Here is a 23,415-nt window from a genome sequence, read left to right on the forward strand (position 1 = left end):
AACCAGGGAAGCTCACCCAAGCTTAGGTGTCCAGAGTTTTTATTGGGGCTTCATTATACAGGCATGATTAATTGAATCATTGCCCACATGACTCAATATCCAGCTCCACTTCCCTTCCCAGAGGTGGGGCTAATATTATGTGCCTGAAAACCCCAGCCCTCTAATTACGTGGTTGGTTTTTCTGATATGGCCAACCTCCACTCTAAGTTATCACATTAGTATAAACTTTCAGATATGTGGGGGAGGGGTGGGAGCATGACTAGCAAAGACACTGCTATCACATGGGAAATTTCGAGGATTTACAGGTTACCTCCTAGGAACCCTAGACAAAGGTCAGCCAGATTCTTTATCACACAGTTGTTGAGAAGGTAAATGAGGTCCTTTGTGTAGTGCTTTCCACAATACTTGGTACATAGTAAACTCTTAGTAAATGGCCATGCTGGGGTCCTGAGGATGAATGTCTTATGTTAAAAGTAGGTGTTCCCATGAAACCCTAGGAACCTGATAAAATGACAATGGAGTCTATTACTTGGAAAGATGAAATATGGTTGTTGGAATTCTGGGAGAGTTTGTAAACTAGACCCTTCAGGATAAAGGTGACTTATGTCTATAGGGTGGAGGTTTTCTTTAACCAGAAAAAATGATATTCAGGAGTGTTTTATGTTTAGTACTTAGAAAAGGAATCTGTGAAGGGAATTAGGTTAATTTTTCTGTTATTTGTTCATTGTTTCTAAAATTGTGTAGGTCCCAAATTATCTCTCTGAAGCCTCTGTGATGTCAGAAAAAGCTGTGTTTTCAGGCAGTGGGCTAATGTTTATATTTGTCTGTACTTAGTTCTCTATTAGGAAAAATGTAATCAAACCTGTCACTTGTTATTTCTTTTTAAATAGAGGTGGTTGTTTTTTTGTGTTTTTTTTAACATCTTTATTGGAGTATAATTGCTTTACAATGGTGTTAGTTTCTGCTTTATATCAAAGTGAGTCAGCTATACATATACATATATCCCCATATCTCCTCTGTCTTGCCTCTCCCTATCCCACCCCTCTAGGTGGTTACAAAGCACTGAACTGATCTCCCTGTGCTATGCGGCTGCTTCCCACTAGCTATCTGTTCTACATTTGGTAGTATATATAAGTCCATGCCACTCTCTCACTTCGTCCCAGCTTACCCTTCCCTCTCCCCATGTCCTCAAGTCCATTCTCTACGTCTGCGTCTTTATTCCTGTCCTGCCCCTGTGAGGTGGTTGTTATTAGGGGCAATCATCTTAGTGTTGATGTTGATCATAGCTATGTATATTTTGACATCTCATAACCATTAAGAAAAATAAAATACTAGTAAAATATGAAATCATACTTTGGTGTGTGGTTTACATTTTAACTTAAACTAAGTTAGATTTAGTTCCATTGTTTTTGTTGTATAGTTAAATTAAAAACATTCTTTTTTAACATTTAAAAACTTACTGCGTGAGTGTTATAGATTACCAGAATTTGGGGTTGGGAGTTATGCTGCCATCAGTTAGGAATATTCTTAGCATATGTTTCCAGATAGTACTTTATGATGCTTTATTATAAACTTTATTAAACAGTTTTGCTTGTTTAACTTTTTTAAACTCCGATTCTGTCAATAATGATGGATGAGGTTATGCTAAAAATAGCAAACAACCCTACAATCTCAGAGACTTTAAATATCCAAAATACATTTATTATTCAGACTGTGTGACCAATTCAGATCAGTGGGGGTGATGAGTGGAGGGTTCTACTCTAGGTAGTTACTTCATACCATGTAACATCTCCATAAACTTAATGTTTTTAGGGTTCACCACAGCAAGGGAAGAGGAGGGTCTTGCACAGCAAATAAATTGCTCTGGCTCAGAAATGATGACCATGCCTACATCCCTTTAGCTAGAACTAGTTAGAAGGGCCTCTGTCCAACTGCAAAACACGGCAGGGAAGTGTAATTCTCCTATGTCTGGAAGAGATGCAAACTTGGAAGTGGATGAACATTAGAAGTGTTTTCAGTGATCTTCAGGGTTTGGAGGTTATTTTTCCTCCCTCACAGAGTTGTTAGGATAAAATGAGATAATGTGTATAAAAGCACTTGGGGAACTATAAGGAATTTTTGTATGTAAGATTTTTTAAGCCGAATACTCAGTCTTAAAATACATTACTGAGCCATGAGTAATAAATACCTTAAGCAGAGGGATAGAGATGGTTTCATTCCTTTTCTGTTTGGAAATATAAAGCTCTAATATGGAAGAACCACTTATTTCTAGTAAGAGTTGTTTGTTAGTTTCTTGCTTTTGAAAAAACTTGAACACTTGATCTCTTTTTAGGAGAGTTCTATTTTAAGACTGGTTTTTTTTTTTTGGCTGCGTTGGGTCTTCATTGCCGCGTGCGGGCTTTCTCTAGTTGAAGCGAGCAGGGGCTACTCTTCGTTGCGGTGCGCGGGCTTCTCATTGAGATGGCTTCTCGTTGCAGAGCACAGGCTCTAGGTGCGTGGGCTTCAGTAGTTGCGGCATGCGGGCTCAGTAGTTGTGGCTCGCGGGCTCTAGAGCGCAGGCTCAGTTGTGGCACACAGGCTTAGCTGCTCTGTGGCATGTGGGATCTTCCCGGACCAGGGCTCAAACCCGTGTCCCCTGCATTGGCAGGTGGATTCTTAACCACTGTGCCACCAGGGAAGTTCCTAAGACTGTTTCTTTTTAACATGAATGGTCCAGAGATTGAAATGAATGCTGTGTTAGTTTAAAAAATATTGGTTGCCTCTAATTATGGATGTGACACATGAATGAAATTATACTGTATGCATTGTAAATGTGGCTTTTTTTCATGAAACAATTTGTCTTAGAGATCTTTCCCAGTCAGTATATATAAGTCTACATCATTCTTTTAACTGCTGTATTTCCATAGTACGGACAGGCCATGATTTATTTGATTGCCCTATTAATGAAATTAGAAATCGGTAAATTTTAGGATTTTTTTTTTCTGTAGCAAACTGCACCACAAAGAACACTGTGTACCTATTTGTACACATCTCTTTTTATACCAGTTTCAGTATTTTCCAAGGGAGATACCTAGAAATAAAATTTCAATGCTGTGTATTATTACTGTGGCCTTCAATATATTGGAATTTCCCTTGTCTACCTTGCTCTCTCCAACCTAGGAAAATAACAGGGAGTGGGAAGTTGATATCTCCTAGATAGGTTGGATTCCTGTGGTTGTCTAAAATGAATCTTGTATTCTTGGTTTGGATATTTGTGATCATTTTTATTTATTTATTTTTTATGCACCAGTTTGGTGCAAGATCGAACATAGGAGTATGTGGGGTATAATATCAACTTTACACGTATGCCTTTGTCCAGATGTTAGGAAATAATAGAGGTATGAATAGATTACTGGTAATCCTTTCGGGTAAGGAGACTTGGATTTATATCACCAAAATTTTCCTATTGATACCCTATTTGAGTTCTTTATTTTTTAGGGGAAAATTTACATATTTCAAAAGGCACAAATCTTAATTGTACATTTTTGACAGTAGTTAACCTCATGTAACTCACATCCTCCCAAGATAGAGAACATTTCCATCTAACTAGAGATTTCCTTGTTAACAGCTCCAGCTCTTAGGTAACCACTATTCTGATATTTTCACCTTAGATTAGTTTTGTCCATTCTAGAACTTCATCAAAATGAAATCATACTCTTTGATGCCTGGCTTCTTTTACTCAGCATAATATATATCTGATTCATTCATGATCCTATGATTATTAGAAATTGTTTCCATTTTTATTGCTGAGTGGTTGTCCATTGTATGAGTGTATTGTAATTGCCCATAATCCATTGTACTACTGATGAACATATGAGTTGTTTCAATTTCAGGGTATCATAAATAAGGCTTCTATGACTTCTTTTTTATCAGCTCATTCTACTTTTTGGTAGATATTTTAAATATTTAAAGCTAAGGAAAATGGTTTATTTCATGAATCATATCAGCTTATGCCAACATTATATTAAATGCAACATATTAAAGTATTAGGCATTATTATTTTGTACTCAGCTATAAATCTGTGTGTTTAAAATACCAAATAAGGGAATTCCCTGGCGGTCCAGTGGTTGGGACTCCTCACTTCCACCTCAGGGGTCACAGGTTTGGTCCCTGGTTGGGGAACTAGATCCCGCATGCTGCACGGCGCAGCCAAACAATAAAAATAAGATAAGATAAAATAAAATAAAATACCAAATAATAAATCTTGCACTATTAAAAATCTTCAGCTTTTTATGAAACATTTAGGAGTATTAAGACACCATTAAGATAGGCTTTTCTAGACCGTTATCTGAGAGGACACTCTTAGCTGGCTACAACCGTTTGCAAAACAAGTCTTTTTGTGGGCATATATTTAAATATTCATGGATAAATCTCCAGGAGTAGAATTGCTGTGTCAAGGGGCAGGTATATGTGAACTTGATAAGAAACGGCCAAAACTTTTTCTAAAATATTTTTTTGTTCCCACCAGTAATGTTCCACTTGCTCCATATTCTCACCAACATTTGATGTTGTCAGTCTTTTAAATTTTAGCTGTTCTATATAGTGATATCTCAATATGGGTTTAATTTTCTCTAATGACTAATGATGTTGGTGCAATTTTGCATGTGTTCATTGGCCATTTAACTAATGAAGTTTTTGTTCAAGTCTTTTGTCTGTTTTTTATTGGCTTCTTTATATTTTTTATTACTGAGTTTTGGAGTTCTTTATATGTTCTGTTTCTTTGTGTTTGTGTGTGTGTTTTTTTTTTTTTTGCCGTGCTGTGCAGCTTATGGGATTTAGTTCCCCAACCAGGGATTGAACCCGGGGCCTTGGCAGTGAGAGGGCAGAGTCCTAACCACTGGACTGCCGGGAATTCTCTGGAGTTCTTCATGTGTTCTGGGTACGAGTCCTTTGTCAGACATGTTTTGTGAATATTTTCTCCCAGTCTGTGACTTGCCTATATGGTGTCTTTTTTTTTGCCTGCATTGTGTCTTCATTGCTGTTCGCAGGCTTTCTCTATTTGCGGCAAGTGGGGGCTACTCTTCGTTGTGGTACGGTGGCTTCTCTTGTTGCAGAGCACCAGCTCTAGGCGCGTGGGCTTCAGTAGTTGTGGCACGCGGGCTCAGTAGTTGTGGCACACGGGCTTAGTTGTTCCATGATATGTGGGATCTTCCCGAACCAGGGATCGAACCCATGTTCCCTGCATTGGCAGGCTGATTCTTAACCACTGGGCCACCAGGGAAGTCCCTGTATGGTGTCTTTTGATGGCAGGGGTTTTCAATTTTGATGGAGTTTTAACTTACCAACTTAAATTTTATGATGATTGTTTCCTGTGTTAAAGAAATGTCTGCCTTCTCCCAGGTGGCAAGGACATTCTCTCGGTTTTCTTCTATAAACTTTGAAATTTTAGATTTTATTTGTGGGTCTGTGATCTGTTTCAAAACTAATTTTTTTTTGTATGGCTTGAGGTGTAGGGGTTGAGTTTCATTTACTTACTACATGTGGGGATCCAGTTGTTCTAGCACTGTTTATTCTTTTGCCCATTGAATTGCTTTGGTACCTTATCAAAAACCATTTGCCCATATGAGTGCGGGTGTATTTCAGAACACTAATCAATTCCATTCATTGATATGGCTGTTCTTATGCCAATAACCACATTAACTTGATTACTGTAACTTTGTAGTAAACTTTGAGTTGATTCCATTTTTGTTCCTTTAAAGTTTCATTTGTCTATTTCAGATCCTTTACATTTTATAAATTTTAGAATTAGCTTGTCAATGTTTATTTTTAAGAAAGACTGCTGAGATTATGATCAGGATTGCATTGAATCTATAGATCAATTTGGGAAGAATTGACGTTTTAACAATATTGAGTTTTCCAATCCATTAACATCTTATATCTCTTCATTTATTGAGGTCTTCTTTAATCTCTTTTAACCATGTCTTTTGTTTTTATGTAGAATTTGTACATACCTCTAAGTAGTTTATGATGGTATTCTTTTTTCTTAGTTTTAGTTTCTTAGTTTTAATTTCAATTTTCTTCTGTGAATGTAAAGAAATACAGTTGGGTTCTGATATTGATCTTATGTCTTGTGACATTGCTAAATTCGCTTAGTAGTTCTAGTAGTTTTTATCTTCTGGTTTTTGTTCCTTAGGATTTTTGCATAATTGTGTCCTCTCTGAATGGACAGTTTTATTTGTTCCTTTCCAATCTTTCTGCCTTTTATTTTTTTGTGCCTTATTGCACTGGTAAAAGTAGGACATCCTTGCCTTGGATGGGAGGTATTCAGTCTTTTACCGTTAAGTATGATGTTAGGTATAGTTTTCTCATATACACCCTTATCTCATTGAGGACTTTTCCTTCTATTCCTAGTTTGCTGAGTGGTGTTTTTGTTTGTTTGTTTTTTGTTTTTTTATAAATGACTGAATGTTGTCAGGTGGTTTTATTACATCTATTGAGATTGTCATAATTTTCCTTTTTTATTCCATTAATGATTGCATTGACTGATATTTTTCCAAATGGTTTTCATTACTGAGATAAACTCTACTTGATTATTATGTATTGTAACTTTTATATATTGGATTCAGTTTGCTAGTGTTATATTAAAGTGTTTTTTGTGTCTGTACATTTCATGGATTACAGACACAAAAAAAACTTAATATAACACTGTCACTTATAACATAAACCTGTCAGAACAGCAAGTGCAGAGAATGGGGCAAGCTTTCAGGTTGCTTGATTCAGTGGCTCAGTCATATCATTCAGGGCTCAGCTTCCTTCTCCCTGTCCTCTGCCGTTGTTTTTTTTAAAAAAATATTTTAATTTCATTGGAGTATAGTTGATTTACAATGATGTGTTAGTTTCAGGTGTACAGCAAAGTGATACAGTTATACATACACATATATTTTTTAGATTCTTTTTTCATATAGATTATCACAGAATATTGAGTAGACTTCCCTGTGCTATATAGTAGGTCCTTGTTGGTTATCTGTCTTTTATATAGTCGTGTTTGTATGTTCATTCCAAGCTCCTGATTTATCATCACCACCACCCCCCTCAACACGTTTCCCCTTTGGTAACCATAAGTTTATTCTGGATATCTGTAAGTCTGTTTCTGTATTGTAAGTAAGTTCATTTATATGTTTTTTAAAAATTAAAAAAGAAAATATGTAAACCTGTCACTTTCTTGTAATGTCTTCATCTGGTTTTGGTAGAGCAGAGTTATGCTGGCCTTATAAAATGAATTGAGAAGTATTCCTTTTTCCTATATTTTTGAAGAATTTGTATAAAATTGGTATGAGTTCTTCCTTCAGCATTTGAAGAATTTTCCAGTAAAACAAACCACTAAGGCCTGGTATTTTCTTCAGATGAAGTTTTTGATAAATTTCTTTGATACTTACTAGAGTTATTTAGAACTTCATTTCATCTTGTGCAATTTTGGTACACTGTACTTTTCAAGAAATATGTTTCACTGTATAATGTCAAATTTATTGACATAGAGCTGTGCATATTTCCTTATGCTGTTGATATCTGTGGTATCTATAGTGTGGTTCCCTCTTCCATTCTGATATTAGTAATTTGTGTTTTCTCTCTTTGAAAAGATTAATAAAACTGATTAAAGAATCAGTTTTTGGCTTTGTTAGTTTTCTTTTTTATCTGTTTTGATTTCTACTTTTATTCTTCTTTCTACTTACTTTTGATTTAATGTGCTCATATTTTATTCTTTAATCCATGGGTTATTTAGAAGCGCATTGTTTAATCTTCATATATTTGAGACTTTCCTAGATATCATATTGTAACTGATTTCTAACACAATTAAAGTTCTGTAAGGTTGCAATCTTTAAATTCATTGAGACTTGTTTTATGACTTAGCAACATGGTCAGTCTTGTACATTCCATATGCACTTGAAAAGAAGGTGTATTTTGCAGTTGCTGGATGAGTAATCTATAAATGTCAATTAGGACAAGGTGGTTGATTGTGCCATTCAGGTCTTCTATACTTACTGATTTTTATGACTGGTTCTTTCAATTACTGAGAAAGGGGTATGAAAATCTCCAGATGTGATTGTGGATTTGTTTACTTCTTTTAGTTCTATCAGTTTGTTTCATGTATCTAAAAGTTCTTTTATTAACCACATACATAGATATTTATAATTGCTATATACTGATGTATTTTATCATTATGAAATGTCAGTGACCTTTATTAATTCTTGTACTAGTCCTTGTCTTAAGGTCTATTTTGTCAGATGTTGATATAGCCACTCCTTTCATAACATATCAGTGTTATATATATTTTTTACCTTTTTCAGTGGTTGCCCTAGAACTTGTGATATATTACAGCTAACCCAAGTCCACTTTGGTTGCCTGAGAAAGTTTTCCTTTCGCCTTCACTTTTGAAGGATAATTTTGCAGGTACAGAATTCTAGGTTGGTAGGCATTTTTTTTCAACACTTCAAACATTTCACTCTGCTTTCCTGTTGCTTGCATGGTTTCTGAGGAAAAATCAGATGTAATTCCTATCTTTGCTCTTCTGTAGGTAAGTTGTTTTTCTCCTCTGGCTTCTTTTAGGATTTTTTCTTTATCTTTGATTTTCTGTAGTTTGAAAATGATATGCCTAGGTACAAGATTTTTTGATGTTTATCTCACTTGATGTTCTTTGAACTTCCTGGATTTGTGGTTTGGTGCCTGCTATTCATTTAGGGAAATTCCCAATAAATATTGTTTTCAATATTCTGTTCCTTTCTCTCGTTCCTCTCTTTTTTGTATTCCTATTACACATATGTTAAACCTTTTGTAGGTGTCCCATAGTTCATGGATATTCTGTTGTGTTTTCCTTCTAGTCTTTTTTCTCTTTGCTTTTCAGCCTTAGAGCTTTCTTTTTTTCCCCCAAGATGTATATTTAAAGGTTTGGTTTTTTTTAACTTTTTATTTTATACTGGAGTATAGCAGATTAACAATGTTGTGATTGTTTCAGGTGCACAGCAAAGGGAATCAGCCATACACATACATGTATCCATTTTCCCCCCAAACTCCCCTCCCATACATCAGCCTTAGAGCTTTCTGTTGAGATATCCTTGAGCTCAGAGATTCTTTCCTCGGCTATATCCAATCTACCAATAAGTCCATCAAAGTCTTTCTTCATTTCTGTTTCAGTGTTTTTGATCTCTGGCATTTCTTTTTGGTTCTTTCTTAGGATTTCAGTCTCTGTTTATATTGCCCATCTGTTCTTGCAAGCTGTCTACTGTATCCATTAGAGCCGTTAGCATATTAATCATAATTGTTTTTAATTCCAGGTCTGGTAATTCCAATATCTGAGTCTGATTTTGATGCTTGCTCTGTCTCTTCAAACTGTATTTTTTTGTCTTTTAGTGTGTCTTATAATTTTTTCTTGATCGCTAGGCATGTGATATACTGGATAAAAGGGATCTTGTAAATAGCCCTTTAATAATGTGGTGGTACAAACATAGAGAACAGACTTGTGGTTGCCAAGGGAGACGGGGGTGTGAGGGAGGGAAGTGTTGGGAGTTTGGGCTTAGCAGATGCAATCCTATTGTATATAGGATGGATAAACAACAGGGTACTACATTATAGCACATGGAACTATATTCAATATCCTGTGATAAACCATAATGGAAAAGAATATGAAAAAGAATATATATATGTATAACTGAGTCACTTTGCTGTGCAGCAGAAATTAACACAACACTGTAAATCAACTATACTTCAATAAAATTTAAAAAAAACAAAAGCATCTGCTAGAAAATGTATAACAGAAAAAAAAACGTGGTGGTAATGGGTCAGGGAGTAGAAGCATTCTGTAGTCATGTGATTAAGTCTCAGTCTTTCAGTGTGCCTGTACCTCTGAGCTATGAACTTCACATGTGTTTCTCAATGCCCCTGCATTCCCCCTTTAGTTGGGACAGGATGGCTAGAGCGGGCTGGAATTGGGTATTTCCCTTTTTTCAGGTCAGTTTGACTGATAATACCCCAGCAGGTTAGGCTCTGATTAAATAGTTTCTTCTGCAGGCAGACTTTGTTAAGAACAGAATGCTCTGGAATATTTCAGAGTGGTTCCTTTTACCCTTCTTCTGCTGGAAGCATGAGAGAATTTTTCTCTGATATTCACTGTGAGAACCTAGTAGAACTCCAGGAAATTAAACTCACTAAAGTGTGGGACCCCCCCATGACCAGGTCGCTGGAATTTTTTTTTTTTTTTTTTTTTTTGGCTGTGTTGGGTCTTCATTGCGGTGCACAGGCTTCTCATTGCGGTGGCTTCTCTTGTTGCGGAGCGCGGGCTTCAGTGGTTGTGGCACACGGGCTTCAGTAGTTGTGGCTCACGGGCTTCAATAGTTGTGGCTCACGGGCTGTAGAGCGTAGGCTCAGTAGTTGTGGTGCACGGGCTTAGTTGCTCCACGACATGTGGGATCTTCCCAGACCAGGATCGAACCCGTGTCCCCTGCACTGGCAGGCGGATTCTTAACCACTGTGCCACCAGGGAAGTCCCCCTGGAATTTTTAATTTTTCAAACTTGATCACACTGAGCCTTCAACAGTTGGTTAATTACAGTTCGTGTTTCCCTACCTCAGCACTGGTTCCTGTGGAGGTTTGTGCTAGTGGCTTTCTGCTCTCATAAGTTGTGATTCTCTGTATTCACCTGTTGGTCTCTCCAATTTTGGGGTTAGCAGTTTGCCCTATGACTTCACTTGTCTTACAGATCTAAGAAGAGTTGTTGATATTTCAGTTTGTTCAGCTTTTTACTGTTGTTAGGACAGTGGCGACCTCCAAACTTCTTACATGCTGGGCTGGAAACTGCAAGTCTGTGCTCATTTTTTTAAAGCATATTTTCCTGAATATAGAATTTTGGGTTGATACTTTCTTTTCCTTTTCAGTTTTAAAGATCCTGTTCCACTCCTGACCTCTATAATTTCTGATGATAAGTCAGCTTTTATTAGCCTATCTATATTCCCTTATGTGAAATGTGTTGGTTTTCTCTAGCTGCCTTCAAGATTTTTACTTTATCTTTGAATTTTAACAGTTTGATTATGATACGCCTAGCTATATGTTCTTTGTATTTATCTTCTAGGGGCTCCTTGAGTTTCTTGGATCTGTAAGTTGATGTCTTTAACCAAATTTGGGAAATTTAGGTTACTATATCTTCAAATATATTTTCTGCCTTGTTTTTGCCACTCTTGGAACTCCAGTTACAGTATAATTGAGGGACTCTAATTAGTACAGCAGTGCATATGTATAACCTATCAATATAAACTTATTAATATAAATATATATGTAATATGAGTATATTTACATATAGATAGATGGTGCGTGCTCTAAACATTTTAATAAAAGGGATCCATGATCAAGAGAGTTTGGAGATGGGTGCTTTCACCAACCCCCAAGTTACCGTTAATATAATGGCATTTAACAACTGGTACAGTAACTATGCACATTTGTCTTTTCTGTTAAATGATGGGCTCCTAGAGGACAAGCCACTGGCTTTACTTTTCTTAATAATTATATAAAAATATGAAGACAGTGGTTCTCAGATTTTTAAAACTCCAAAAATGTTATCTGTGAGAGGCAAAGTAAAACAGAAAGTCGCTAAAAATAGGAATAGAAACAGTGGAGAAAAATATACCAGGCAAAAAGTACGATACAAAAGAAAGCTAAAGTAGCAGTTTTCATATTTGACAAATATAATATTTACGGTAGAAAACGTAAGGGACACAGAAAGACAGCCCGATTAAAAAATGGGCAAAGGATTTGAATAGACATTTCTCTAAATGCTCCGGTTGGTTATAGTTGCACAACCTTGTAAATATATTAAGAACCACTAAGTTGTATACTTTAAGAAGGCGAATTTTATAATACGTGAATTATATCTCAATTTTTTAAAAAGTGATCTGTATATTTGGTCTTAAAGGCCAAACCTCACTTAATTCTCAAGGCTTAGAGCCATGCAGATTGTTCTCCCACTATATATATTGCAAAAAAAAATTAGAAACAAATAACAAAAGAGTAGGTTAAACAAAGTTTGGGAACTAACATTGCTAACATTAAGTAAAAGGAAATCACTGAAATTACTGAGGAAATTTAGAAACAGAACTGAATATAAGATTACATGTTGTAATTTTGGGGACATAGCTAAAGTAGTATTTAGAAGGAAATGTATAACTTTAAAATGTTTGCCAAAAAAAAGAAAGGTTAAAAATAAACTATACAAACATACATTTCCTGGCTGTGTCTGCTGAAAGGGCCTAGAAACATGAAACTACCATAGCAGTGAGCATACCTGGTACCCAAATACTGGTTTCTAAATACCATTGTCCAATAAAAAGAATCAGAGTTCCATGGAGGAATGATTGATTCCAGGGCTGGGACAAGGAAGATAAAAAATAAGCCTGGAACATGTTATGTTGCCAGAGGTAAGAAAGTGCTCAAAAAGGAACAGGGCCTGTTGAAAGGGCATGGGGACCAAACTGAAAGAGTTCCCAATGGCCACAGCTAAAACAATTTGGGTAATAAAATAAGTAATGATAGTATTAAATTATAACCCATAGAATAAAATAAATATCCATGAGTCCATACTCTTTGAGTAAATAAACAGGAGAGAAGGGATGTTTTCAGTAGTTTTCCTGTATTGAAGAGTTACAGTTAATAAATAAAACAGAAAATCACCATTAGGCAAATAACACAGTAATAATTGTAGTCTAGATCCATTGGTAGATGCTAAAGCTAGTGGGTGAAATTTTGAGGAGAAATAGGAGGATGTTTGCATAGTCACAAAATATCTCCCCAAATATATTTAATTACAAAAGGAACAATAACAACTTTACAGTGAAGAAATCCAGCAGACACCATCTTAATGAAGTGAGCAAAGGTAACATCACCAGTAATAAAACATATCAAATCAACACGTGCCCCGTGTTATGATGCACTGAGAAAGACACAGCATCATTCCTCTGGTGTTTTTGCCAAAAATGCATAACTCAGTCTAATCATGAAAACATCAGAAACGCAAATTGTGGAACATCTGCAAGATAACTAACCAGTACTCTTCAAAAGGGTTATGGTCTCAAAGTCAGGAAAAGACTGAGGAACTGTCAATCTTTTGGAGATTAGAGGAGATTAAGGAGAAATGACATCTAATGTAATGTGGGAGCCTGTGTTGGATCCAGAAGAGAAAAAAAGAACCTTAGTGGGAAAACCAATGATATTTGAATAAGGTCTGTAGTTAATAATATTGTACCAATGTTTTTGGTACAATTTCCTTGTACAATTTCCTTGTACTATGGTTAACATTAAGGAAAGCTTGGTAAGGGTGTAAAGGAACTCTACTATTTTTGCAATTTTTCTATAAATAAAATTATTTCAAAGATAAAAAAGAAAAATAAGGTAAACATTGAGTTCAAGACGTTTGTAGAAATAGAATTGAGCACATTCAAAGGAAAAAGAAGAAAGGAAATAAAAAGATCAGAAAATGAAGCAAAAGTAAAAAGTTGAGATACTTTTTGGAATTATTAAGGTAGTTTTCTGAGAAGACTGAGTAAGAAAAGAGAAGATGCACATATGTAAAATTCAGAATGAAGATTGAGAAGTACACTCACTGCATTCCTTTTAGTGATGTCATTTCTTGCCGAAGCTGGGTCCTCTCCATTGTTGTGATTAAAAAGCAAATACCTGTGGAATAAGAAATGAGGGTGGTGGTATCCAGTCTGATTCTAAGATTTGAGAAATTGTGCGGTGCCTAACAGGTACTAAGTTCTGTGAGTCTAACTGTTTGATAAATAGAATGATTAGGTGTTTCATTTGGTCTAGTGATACCCTGAAAGAAACTGTTGAGACACTAAAGATGCTATGAGCTAAGAAAGTTTGACAACCTCTGAAATATGAGAATTACGAATAAGTAAATGCTAAAAAAAAAAAAAATTGAAAATGTAGATGAAATGGATAAATTTGTAGAAAAATGATAGGCAACTTGAATATAGTATGAAAACATTGGAATGGTAATCAAAGATCTTCCCTCCCAAAAATCGCATACCTAGATGACTGTGTATGGGTGAGTTCTATCAAATTTTGAAGGAACAGTTAATTCCTTTCTTAAACAAGTTACTGCAGAAAAGAGGGAAAGAGTGAAAACTGCCAAACTCTTTCTGCGGCTACTTAATCAGCTTGATTTGAAACCCTGATAAATTCAAGAGGAGACATTATAAAGCCATTTCCCTTACTAATGTAGATGAAAGGGATCCTAAATAAAATATTAGCTGTCTGAATCCAAGAATATACTAAAAGAGTGATGCATCATGATCAAATGGAATTTAGTTTAGGAATCCAAAGATAGTTCATCTTTAAAACAATTATTGATGTAATTCACCATTTTAATAGTTGAGAAAAGAAAAATGTTTTTCTGATTTGATTCAGAAAAGCATTTTATGTATTTCAATTATTGTTTGTGATTTAATTCTTAGCAAACAAAGAATATATAAGGGAACTTTATTGAGTATTTGTGTATTGGGTTTTTAAAAGTTTTTTATTATAGACAGTTTCAAACATAATAAAGGTAGGGTGAGTGGTACAATAGATGTGACAGGTAATAATCATTGCTCAGCTTCAGCAATTATCAATATATGGCAACTCTTTTTAATCTATATACACACACATAACACTCTCATACACTTTTTTCCTGCCCGGCTAGGTTATTTTGAAGCATATTCCAGACAACATGCTCTTTTTAATCAATACTCAGTATGTACCTTTTTTCTCTATAACCATTAATATCCTAAAATAATTAACACTAATTCCTTAATATTATCTGCTGTCTAGCAGAGTTGAAATTGTCCTGATTGACTCATAACTGTGAATTCAGAGTTCACACATTGCATTTGGCTGTTATTCTTCATTTTTTCTTTTAAACTGTAATAGCTCTTTTACCTCTTTCCTTCCTTCTTTTTTCCATTATGTTACTAAGAAACCAGGTCATTTGTCCTATGGAATTTTCCACATTCTAGATTTGGCTGATTGTGGCCCCATGGTGTTGCTTAAATGTTTCTTTTTTCCCTATCTTTCCTCAAAACAGGTAGTTAGGCTTGATTAACTTCTATTATTGGGGGGGGGTGGATAATAGTTTCATAATTATTGATGCATAACTTTTTTTTTTAAGGGAACTTTTTTATTTTTATTTATTTATTTATTTATTTTTGGCTGCATTGGGTCTTCGTTGCTGCGCGGGCTTTCTCTAGTTGCAGGGAGCAGGGACCAGTCTTTGTTGTGGTGCACGGGCTTCTCATTGCGGTGGATCCTCTTGTTGTGGAGCACAGGCTCTAGGCACGCGGGCTTCAGTAGTTGTAGCATGTGGGCTCAGTAGTTGTGGCTCAAGGTTTCTAGAGCGCAGGCTCAGTAGTTGTGGCGCACGGGCTTAGTTGCTCCATGGCATGTGGGATCTTCCCGGACCAGGGCTCGAACCTGTGTCACCTGCATTGGCAGGTAGATTCTTAAACCATTGCGCCACCAAGGAAGCCTGATGCATAACTTCTTAATTCTTGATATCAGGAGGTATATGATGCTTGGCTGCTTTTGTTAAAATTGATCAGTGGGTTTAGGTACCTGGCACATGCAACCATCGTGAAGGCCTCCAGCAGCCTCTTATTTATGTTTTTTGCCGTGCCACGTGGCACGTGGGATCTTAGTTCCCCAACCAGGGATTTAACCTGTGCCCCCTGCGTTGGAAGCACGGAGTCTTAACCACTGCCAGGGAAGTCCCTCCATCAGCCTTTTTACCTAATGTTTTAGCAGTCACTGATGCTTGCTGCCTGGGTCGTTATTCATTAGGGGGTAGCAAAATGGTGCTACTCTTTATCATCTACTAATTTATCATCTCTTCTTTGTTTATAAGCTAGTCTTCTATGAAAGAAACAGTCCCTCATCGATCCTTCGATAACCCTGAGGCACAGTTTATATAGGAAAGACAAGATAGATGCTTGATTCTTTCTAGAAGAGCACTTTCTTAGTAAACCTACAGTGAACATAATACTTAGATGTGTTTACTTTAATATCTAAAGCAAGACAAGGATGCCTACTATTACTGCTCTTGTTTAACATATTACTAGAAGTCCTTGTCAACAATACAAGGGAAGAAGAAGAACTATTGTAAGGAAAAAGATTAAATTGTCATTATGTACAGACTGTATACTCATTTACTTCAGGGGAATAAAACAGAATCAGCAAACTATTAAAACTGCCTTGAGTTCATCAAGGGTCTTAAAAATCAATACTATTTCTTTTCATCATCCTTAACCAACTAGAAAATGAAATTTTAAAAAAATGTGTATCATTTAAAGAACAAAACCTAGAAAGTGCGTAGATATTAGTCTAATCAAGAATACACAGGACTCATATTAAGAAAACTTTAAAACTTAAATAAAAGATACAGGAAATAATCGTGGACATGATAATTTACTCTTATAAGGATGTTATTACTTCTGAAGTTTATCAATAAATTCCAAGTAACCTCTGTCAAACTTTTAGCTGGGTATTTTCGAGGAACTCTGTAAACTTATTGTGTCAAAGAATAAATAATAATTCATGAATAGTTAAATCAACCTTTAAAAAAGGAGAATAAAGGGGAATTTACCCTGTCAGATATTAAGATATATCAATACTACAAAAGGCCATAGTAATACAGTGTGGTATAGTACAAGAACAAACAAATAGATAACTCTTAGAGAACTTAGATAATAGACCCAAGGATATATGGGAACTTAGTATGTTATAAAGGTGACACCACAATCAATAGGTAAAAGTTAGGTTGTTTAGTAGATGGTTTTAGAAAAAGCAGCTCATTATATATGGAGAAATAAAACAGTATCTCTATCCTATATCGTATGCAAAGGTAGATTCCAGATGGATTAAACACCTAAATGTGGAAGATAAAACCAAAAGGTTTAATAGAAGAAAATTATTTTCTTTAAAAACATATATATTTTTGTGACCTAGGGTTGGGGAAGGAACTTCTAAAACCTCAAAGCACAAACAATTTGTGTGTAAATTTAATTGCATCAAAAGAGGGAGCTCTATTTAACAAAGGACCCCATGGGCAAAACTAATACACATGTGACAAATGGGAGACAATATTTGCAATGTTTAAATTGCCAAGTGATTAATGTCCTCTAAACTAGACTATATAGGAAACTCCTGCAAATAAACAAGATAAAGAAAGCAATCCCAGCAGAAAAATGGGCAAAGGATATAAACAGGCAGTTTATAGAAAAGGAAATCCTCAAAGCAGTAAGCATATGAAGAGTTGCTCAAATGTATTAGCAGTCAGAGGAATACAAATTAAAACAGTAAGATAGGGGCTTCCCTGGTGGCTCAGTGGTTAAGAATCCACCTGCCAACGCAGGGGACACGGTTCGAGCCCTGGCCCAGGAAGATCCCACATGCTGTGGAGCAACTAAGCCCGTGCGCCACAACTGTTGAGCCTGCGCTCTAGAGCCCGCAAGCCACAACTCTTGAGCCTGCGTGCCACAACTGCTGCAGCCCGCGCACCTACAGCCCGTGCTCTGCAACAAGAGAAGCCACTGCAATGAGAAGCACATCACTGCAATGAAGAGTAGCCCCGGCTCGCTGCAACTAGAGAAAGCCCACGTGCAGCAATAAGGACCCAATGCAGCCAAAAAAAAAAAAAAAAAAAAAACCAAAAAACAAAAAAGACAGTAAGATATTTCATATATGTTAAGCTGGCACATGTTAGCAAAAGAGATAAAAACCAAATGCTGTTGAAGATGCAGGTTATAAAAACTCTTACACACTGCTGGGGCACATGTAGCCACTCTGGACAGTAGCATGGCACTCAGAATTAAAACTCTATATGTATATGACCCAGCAATTCTGCTTTTGAGTTTATATGCCGAAGAAAATCTCAATCAGATCCATAAGAAAACATTTACAGGAATATTCATTGCAGCATTATTTGTGGTAGAAAGGCATTGGAGGTAATCCAGGTGTCCGGTGCATGGATAGTAGAGAGAAAAAATGTTTTAGATACATGCCATGGCATATTATATACCAATCAGAAGCAGCAAATCAAATGTACACAGACAAAATGAATGGATTATGTTACAGAATTGAAAAAGAACAGAATGAGATATAACACAGTAAGATTTGCACACATCAAAAATACATGCACTCAGTAAACAATAAGGATTTACTGTATAGCACAGGAAACTATATTCAGCATCTTGTAATAACCTATAATGGAAAAGAATCTGAAATATATATATATACACACACACATATATATCCGAATCACTTTGCTGTACACGTGAAACTAATAAAATATTGTAAATCAACTATAATTTAAAAAATAAAAAATTTTCTAAATACATGCATTCAAAAACATTTTGCAAGAACACATACAAATTAAAGGGCACCCAATAGGCATAGTAGGGTGGTTGCCTATGAGGATACAGAAACAAGGATAAGGGGAAATTTAAAGATTTTCATGACTCCCCATCTCATTTCATAGAATCGTAGAAATTAGTTAAGATATGATCTGTAAATGTATCTAAATGGCAGTATGATAAAAGCAAATGAAATGATCGAAGGCACCACTGTCAACCCATTCACTTTGTGGAACTCCTACTCCCCCATCAGGATGTCTTATGAACCATAAGTGTTGTGTGACCATCAGATATACAGACCGAGTGTGGAGACCCACGTCAGCCTGTATATTGAACACTTAATATGTTATTGCCATTTTAATTAGTTAAAATATCTTAAGAATTTATAATATTTAAAATCTATTTCATATACATCTGTGTGTTTTAATATAAAATAGGATTTCCCCAAATCTTTAGGGAAAATTGCCATTCTAGTAATATGTGCCTTCTAAGACCCCCTAGTACACATCCAGTATGAGAAGCAGGTTCTTAAGCTGACTCCATTGATCAAAGATCTCACAGATCTTTGGGAAAAATAATTTATTTTCTTCTAACACTAAGGCATTTCACTATTCTGGCTCTTCCAAGATGGATTCCAATTTGAAATATTATGTGGTAAAATATACAGTTATTTTATGACACTCTGATTTTTTTTTTTCTTTAACTTTACAGAGACTGTGCAGTTGATCCAACTTGTGTTTTATGCATGGAGTGCTTTTTGGGAAGTATTCACAGAGACCATCGATATAGGGTTAGTAATATCCAGATAATAACCACACCTAGTATTGAATTTTATATTCAATACCTTTTCTTTTTAAAATTCCAAGATTTAACACTGAAACAGGGGAGAGTGGTTTAAGAAATGTGTTATTCAAATACCATTAAACATACGATGGCAGTGTAGAGATGAATTATGAATCCAGATTTCATGGAACACATGGTTTAAGATGAAAAGACTATAGATAGCAGCTCTTTCAGTATTGGTTTTCAACTAGTTTGTTTTGTTATTTTTTTTAATGTTTATTATCTTTATAATTCTAGGTTTATAAAGCAAGTTATCAAAAATTAGAGGATAAAGGTGAGAGTTAAAATGCAAGAGGGAGGTTCTGAAGGGAGATGAGTGAGCAATTAAGTAAAAGTGACAGGATTATACCTTTAAGAAATGGTTCTATCTATTGGTCAGCTTCTGCAGAAGATTTGTCATTTCTTAATATTAAAGAGGCATCTACTACAATGTAGAAAAGGGCCAACTTCAGAACAAAAGACTAACCAATTTTTTTTTTTTTTTAACTGCTGTAATGCAATCGTTACTTTTCCAAAAATCAAGTATGTTTGCTTTTAAGTCAGGGATACAAAATACGTAGGCAGATTATTGCTAAGCCTGTCCTGGTTCCTCTACTGGAAGCTGAAGACAGAGCTATGAACATTCAAAAATTTAGGGAACTGTTAGTAGCTGGAACTTTTCACCCTAATCTCAAATAAAGATAGAGAAGAAATATTGCAATCTTCTTATTAATTCAAGACTTTTGATTCAGGACTTTTCCTCCTGTTTGTTTTTATTTACTCTACCTGAGTATTGTTAACAGTGAACTAAAACAGCTGCAAAATTGAATTCATATTTTTATATGTTCTTTTTATTTTCATAAATCAGTAAGAGAATCCTAGTTTCCTTTAAACTGTTCTACCTATCTTTGGTTACCAGAACATGCATAAAAGCTATAGGGTGAGGTTATCATTTTCCATATGGCTGCCTGCCCATGTTTCTTGGCATATATCTTTGCAGCCCCTAAGAATAACTGTCATTTGTGAGTTTACATTAATTACCTTGTGATATGTAACACACAAATACTTACTTTGGGCAAGATATGAAAGGCTCTTTCTAAAATTTCCTTCTCATACCCATCTATAAACTCTCACAGTATTTTTTTAAAAAGCAGAATTTCCAGTCTACTAATTATTAAATAATAGGTTTTATCTTGCCAGATTCCTTGAATCATTGCCACATCTTAAGGAAGCATGAATAATTTTGAAGCCCACAAGTGGTAAAAGGTTTTATGACTAGGCACTCCATGTTTCTGTTTCCAGAGCTTCCTTCCTTTTCAAAGAATGCTATTTAGAGAGTGTTAGAAAAGAAAAATAAACTATTTCTAGTTTTTTTGGTCACTTTCTCTAATGCAGATGCACTCTTATTAGACTTTTGTAGAAGACAGCAGCTATAGGAATCTTTGTCACTCTTGAATCTGTTATGTTATACCCTGGTAGCATAGATACCAACAGTATACCAATTTAGCCAAAACCTAGCAAGAAAACCCTTGTTATTTTCCTAATTAGGAAGTCATGCAAGTGGACATATTTTACCTCTTTAAAATAGCTGTAGCTTGCTAGACACTACAGAGTAGCTTATTTTATTTTGAAATCACTTAAATTAGCCTATAGGCTTATTTAAAATCAGCTTTAAAACATTGAGAGGTTTGGCATTTTATTTAATTTTATCCCTCCAAAGAAATTAACACTTCAGCAATGTTATTTCCTTAGCACTTGATATTCCTATTTATAATCCGATAGCCCTCAGTAAATACTTATTGACAAGATACTTTACAATTTTTTTTCAAGATGACAACATCAGGAGGTGGAGGTTTCTGTGACTGTGGTGATACTGAAGCTTGGAAAGAGGGTCCTTACTGTCAGAAACATGAACTTAACACCTCTGAAATTGAGGAAGAAGAGGTAAAAACATTTTCACAAAATTGTTCCTAAGGAAGTACTGTTAACCATGTGTTTGAAATATTTTCAGACATAAGAATTAGGTTATAATATAGCAATGGATAAGTAAAATATCAATAGTCCTCTCACTATTAACAGTGACCAAGTAGATATTTCGAAAGTTTTTTGCATTTTATGGATGGCATACCATTACTAGTAGAACACACTTGAAATTATAGAAATTTAATTTAATTTGGACTTTTGCATTTGTTTGTTTTATTTTAAGCATATATGAGTTTTTTTAAGTCCTCACTTATTATTAAAGGGATTATTTTTCCTATATATGTAGATCAGTTAACTTAGTTGGTTTTTGTTTGTTTTGTGACTAAGACTTTGTAGATCAGATACCTTTCTTTTCTGTAGTCCTACATGGCAGCCAATCCTACTCATCATCTCCTGGTAAATCAATGTCATTGGATATGTGATGGGACCAAACATTGGGATGATAGCTCAGTACAAGTTATACTCGTTCCAGCTGTAAATATGTGCTTTCTAAAATTGTTGTTGATCCTTTATTATTTTTCTCTAAATGATATTTGTAATGAAATAATGGGCTCTCACTAAATAAATACTTGAAACTCTGCCGTTTGTGACAAGCTGATGTTTGATTTAAGATCCTTATTTCAGATTTTAATTTTAAATGGCAGAGAGGTGGGTACATTAAAAGAACTTATGCATTGTTAGTAAGTAGGTCTGATACCGATCTGGGGCAAGTGGACATTAATAGTCCTTCCTAGTGCACATGTCTTCCTGGTCTCAGATATTTTAACAGAATGACCGGAGAACTTATGGTGTAGGACAGTATCTTTTAGACTGTGTTTCACTGTGTTTTAGACAGATGAAAATTTGTGCAAAATGATTCAGTGCTATAGAAAACATATATATTTGTGTTTCATTTGCTTTGTGCATGTGTCCTAGGATTTGCTACAGAGAGATGCCAAGTGATCAGGGTTTCAGATTTCTCTACTGCAATTGGAGCAGCTCTGTTTTTATCTCTTACATATTGGGTTGGCATTCTGTATATAAAAATATAAGTAAGGCAAACAAAGACATATTTGGAAAAAATGGTTTTGCTTTTAAAAAATAATTGAAAGCTAGTGTAAAACTTTAGGACTCTGGGAGAAAATATTTGCAAGTCATATCTGATAAGTGTCTGGTATCCAGAATATATATCTTACAACTCAACAACAAAAAGACAACACAATTAAAAATGGCCAAAGGACCTGAATAGACATTTCTCCAAAGAAGATATAGTACAAGTGACCAACAAACACATGAAAACATGCTCAAGAGTATTAGTCATTAGGGAAATGTAAATCAAAACCACAGTGAGATACCACTTCACACCCACTAGGATGGCTGTAATCAAAAAAGTGGCAAATAGGTGTTGGCGAGGCTATAGAGAAATTGGAACTCTGTACAGTGCTAGTGGGAATGCAAAATGATTTAGCACTGTGGAAAACAGTTTGGCTATTCCTCAAATGTTAAACATTGCCATGTAAGGCTGTAATTTCACTTCTAGGTATATACCCAAAAGAATTAAAAACAAGTATTCAAATAAGTACATGCACACACATTAGTAGCAGCATTATTCATAATAGCCAAAAGGTGGAAACAGTCAAAATGTCTTATCAGTATGTGAATGGATAAACATACAGTGTAATATTACTTAGCTGTAAAAAGGAATGAAGTACTGATACATGTTGCAACGTGGATGAACTTTCAAAACATCATGCTAAGTGAAAGAAGCCAGACACGAAGGGTCACATACTGTATGATTCCATTTATGTGAAATATCCAGAATAAATAAGTCTGTAGAGAACACAGACTGGTGGTTGCCAGGGAATAGGGAAGGGAGAAATGGAGAAAAACTGCTTAATGGGTAAGGGGTTTTACTTTGTTGAAGTGATAGAAATGTTTTAGAACTAGATAGAGGTGATTGTGGCTCAACATTATGAATGTACTAGATACCACCAGATTGTTCACTTTAAATTTTCTAAGAAAAATTATGAATCCGCCTGCAGTTACTCTCTTGGCTTTATCCTCATACATTAGTGGGGTAGCTATCAAATAATGAAGACTCTGGTTAGTTTCCTGAATTTTTAGAAGATGCCAGCAAAATAACCTGCCTGGCTGAAATTGTATGGTCCTGCCTGGAGAATATATATTCCAGCAACTTGACAGAGAATCGAACCTCCAGACT

The 23,415-nt window shown here is 35.4% G+C and overlaps 1 protein-coding gene across 16 annotated transcripts in view; it reads left to right on the plus strand.

The window, feature by feature from the left end:
- The window catches only part of UBR2 (ubiquitin protein ligase E3 component n-recognin 2), a 122,071-nt gene that overhangs the window by 14,144 nt on the left and 84,512 nt on the right, over positions 1–23,415 (plus strand). For 15 of the 16 annotated variants that reach the window (XR_014232397.1, XR_014232398.1, XR_014232399.1 and 12 more), the window contains exons 3-4: positions 19,122–19,200; positions 21,063–21,176. The exons of the other annotated variant lie outside the window; for it this stretch is intronic. Coding sequence is in view for 11 of the 15 variants with exons in the window: in XM_082345924.1 (XP_082202050.1) it covers positions 19,122–19,200; positions 21,063–21,176 (193 nt within the window). In the remaining 4 variants the exon portion in view is untranslated. The remainder of the gene's footprint in view (positions 1–19,121; positions 19,201–21,062; positions 21,177–23,415) is intronic. 16 annotated transcript variants of the gene reach the window in all.

The sequence above is a fragment of the Balaenoptera borealis genome (assembly GCF_965194805.1).
Source record: "Balaenoptera borealis genome assembly, chromosome: 12".
Taxonomy (NCBI): Eukaryota; Metazoa; Chordata; class Mammalia; order Artiodactyla; family Balaenopteridae; genus Balaenoptera; species Balaenoptera borealis.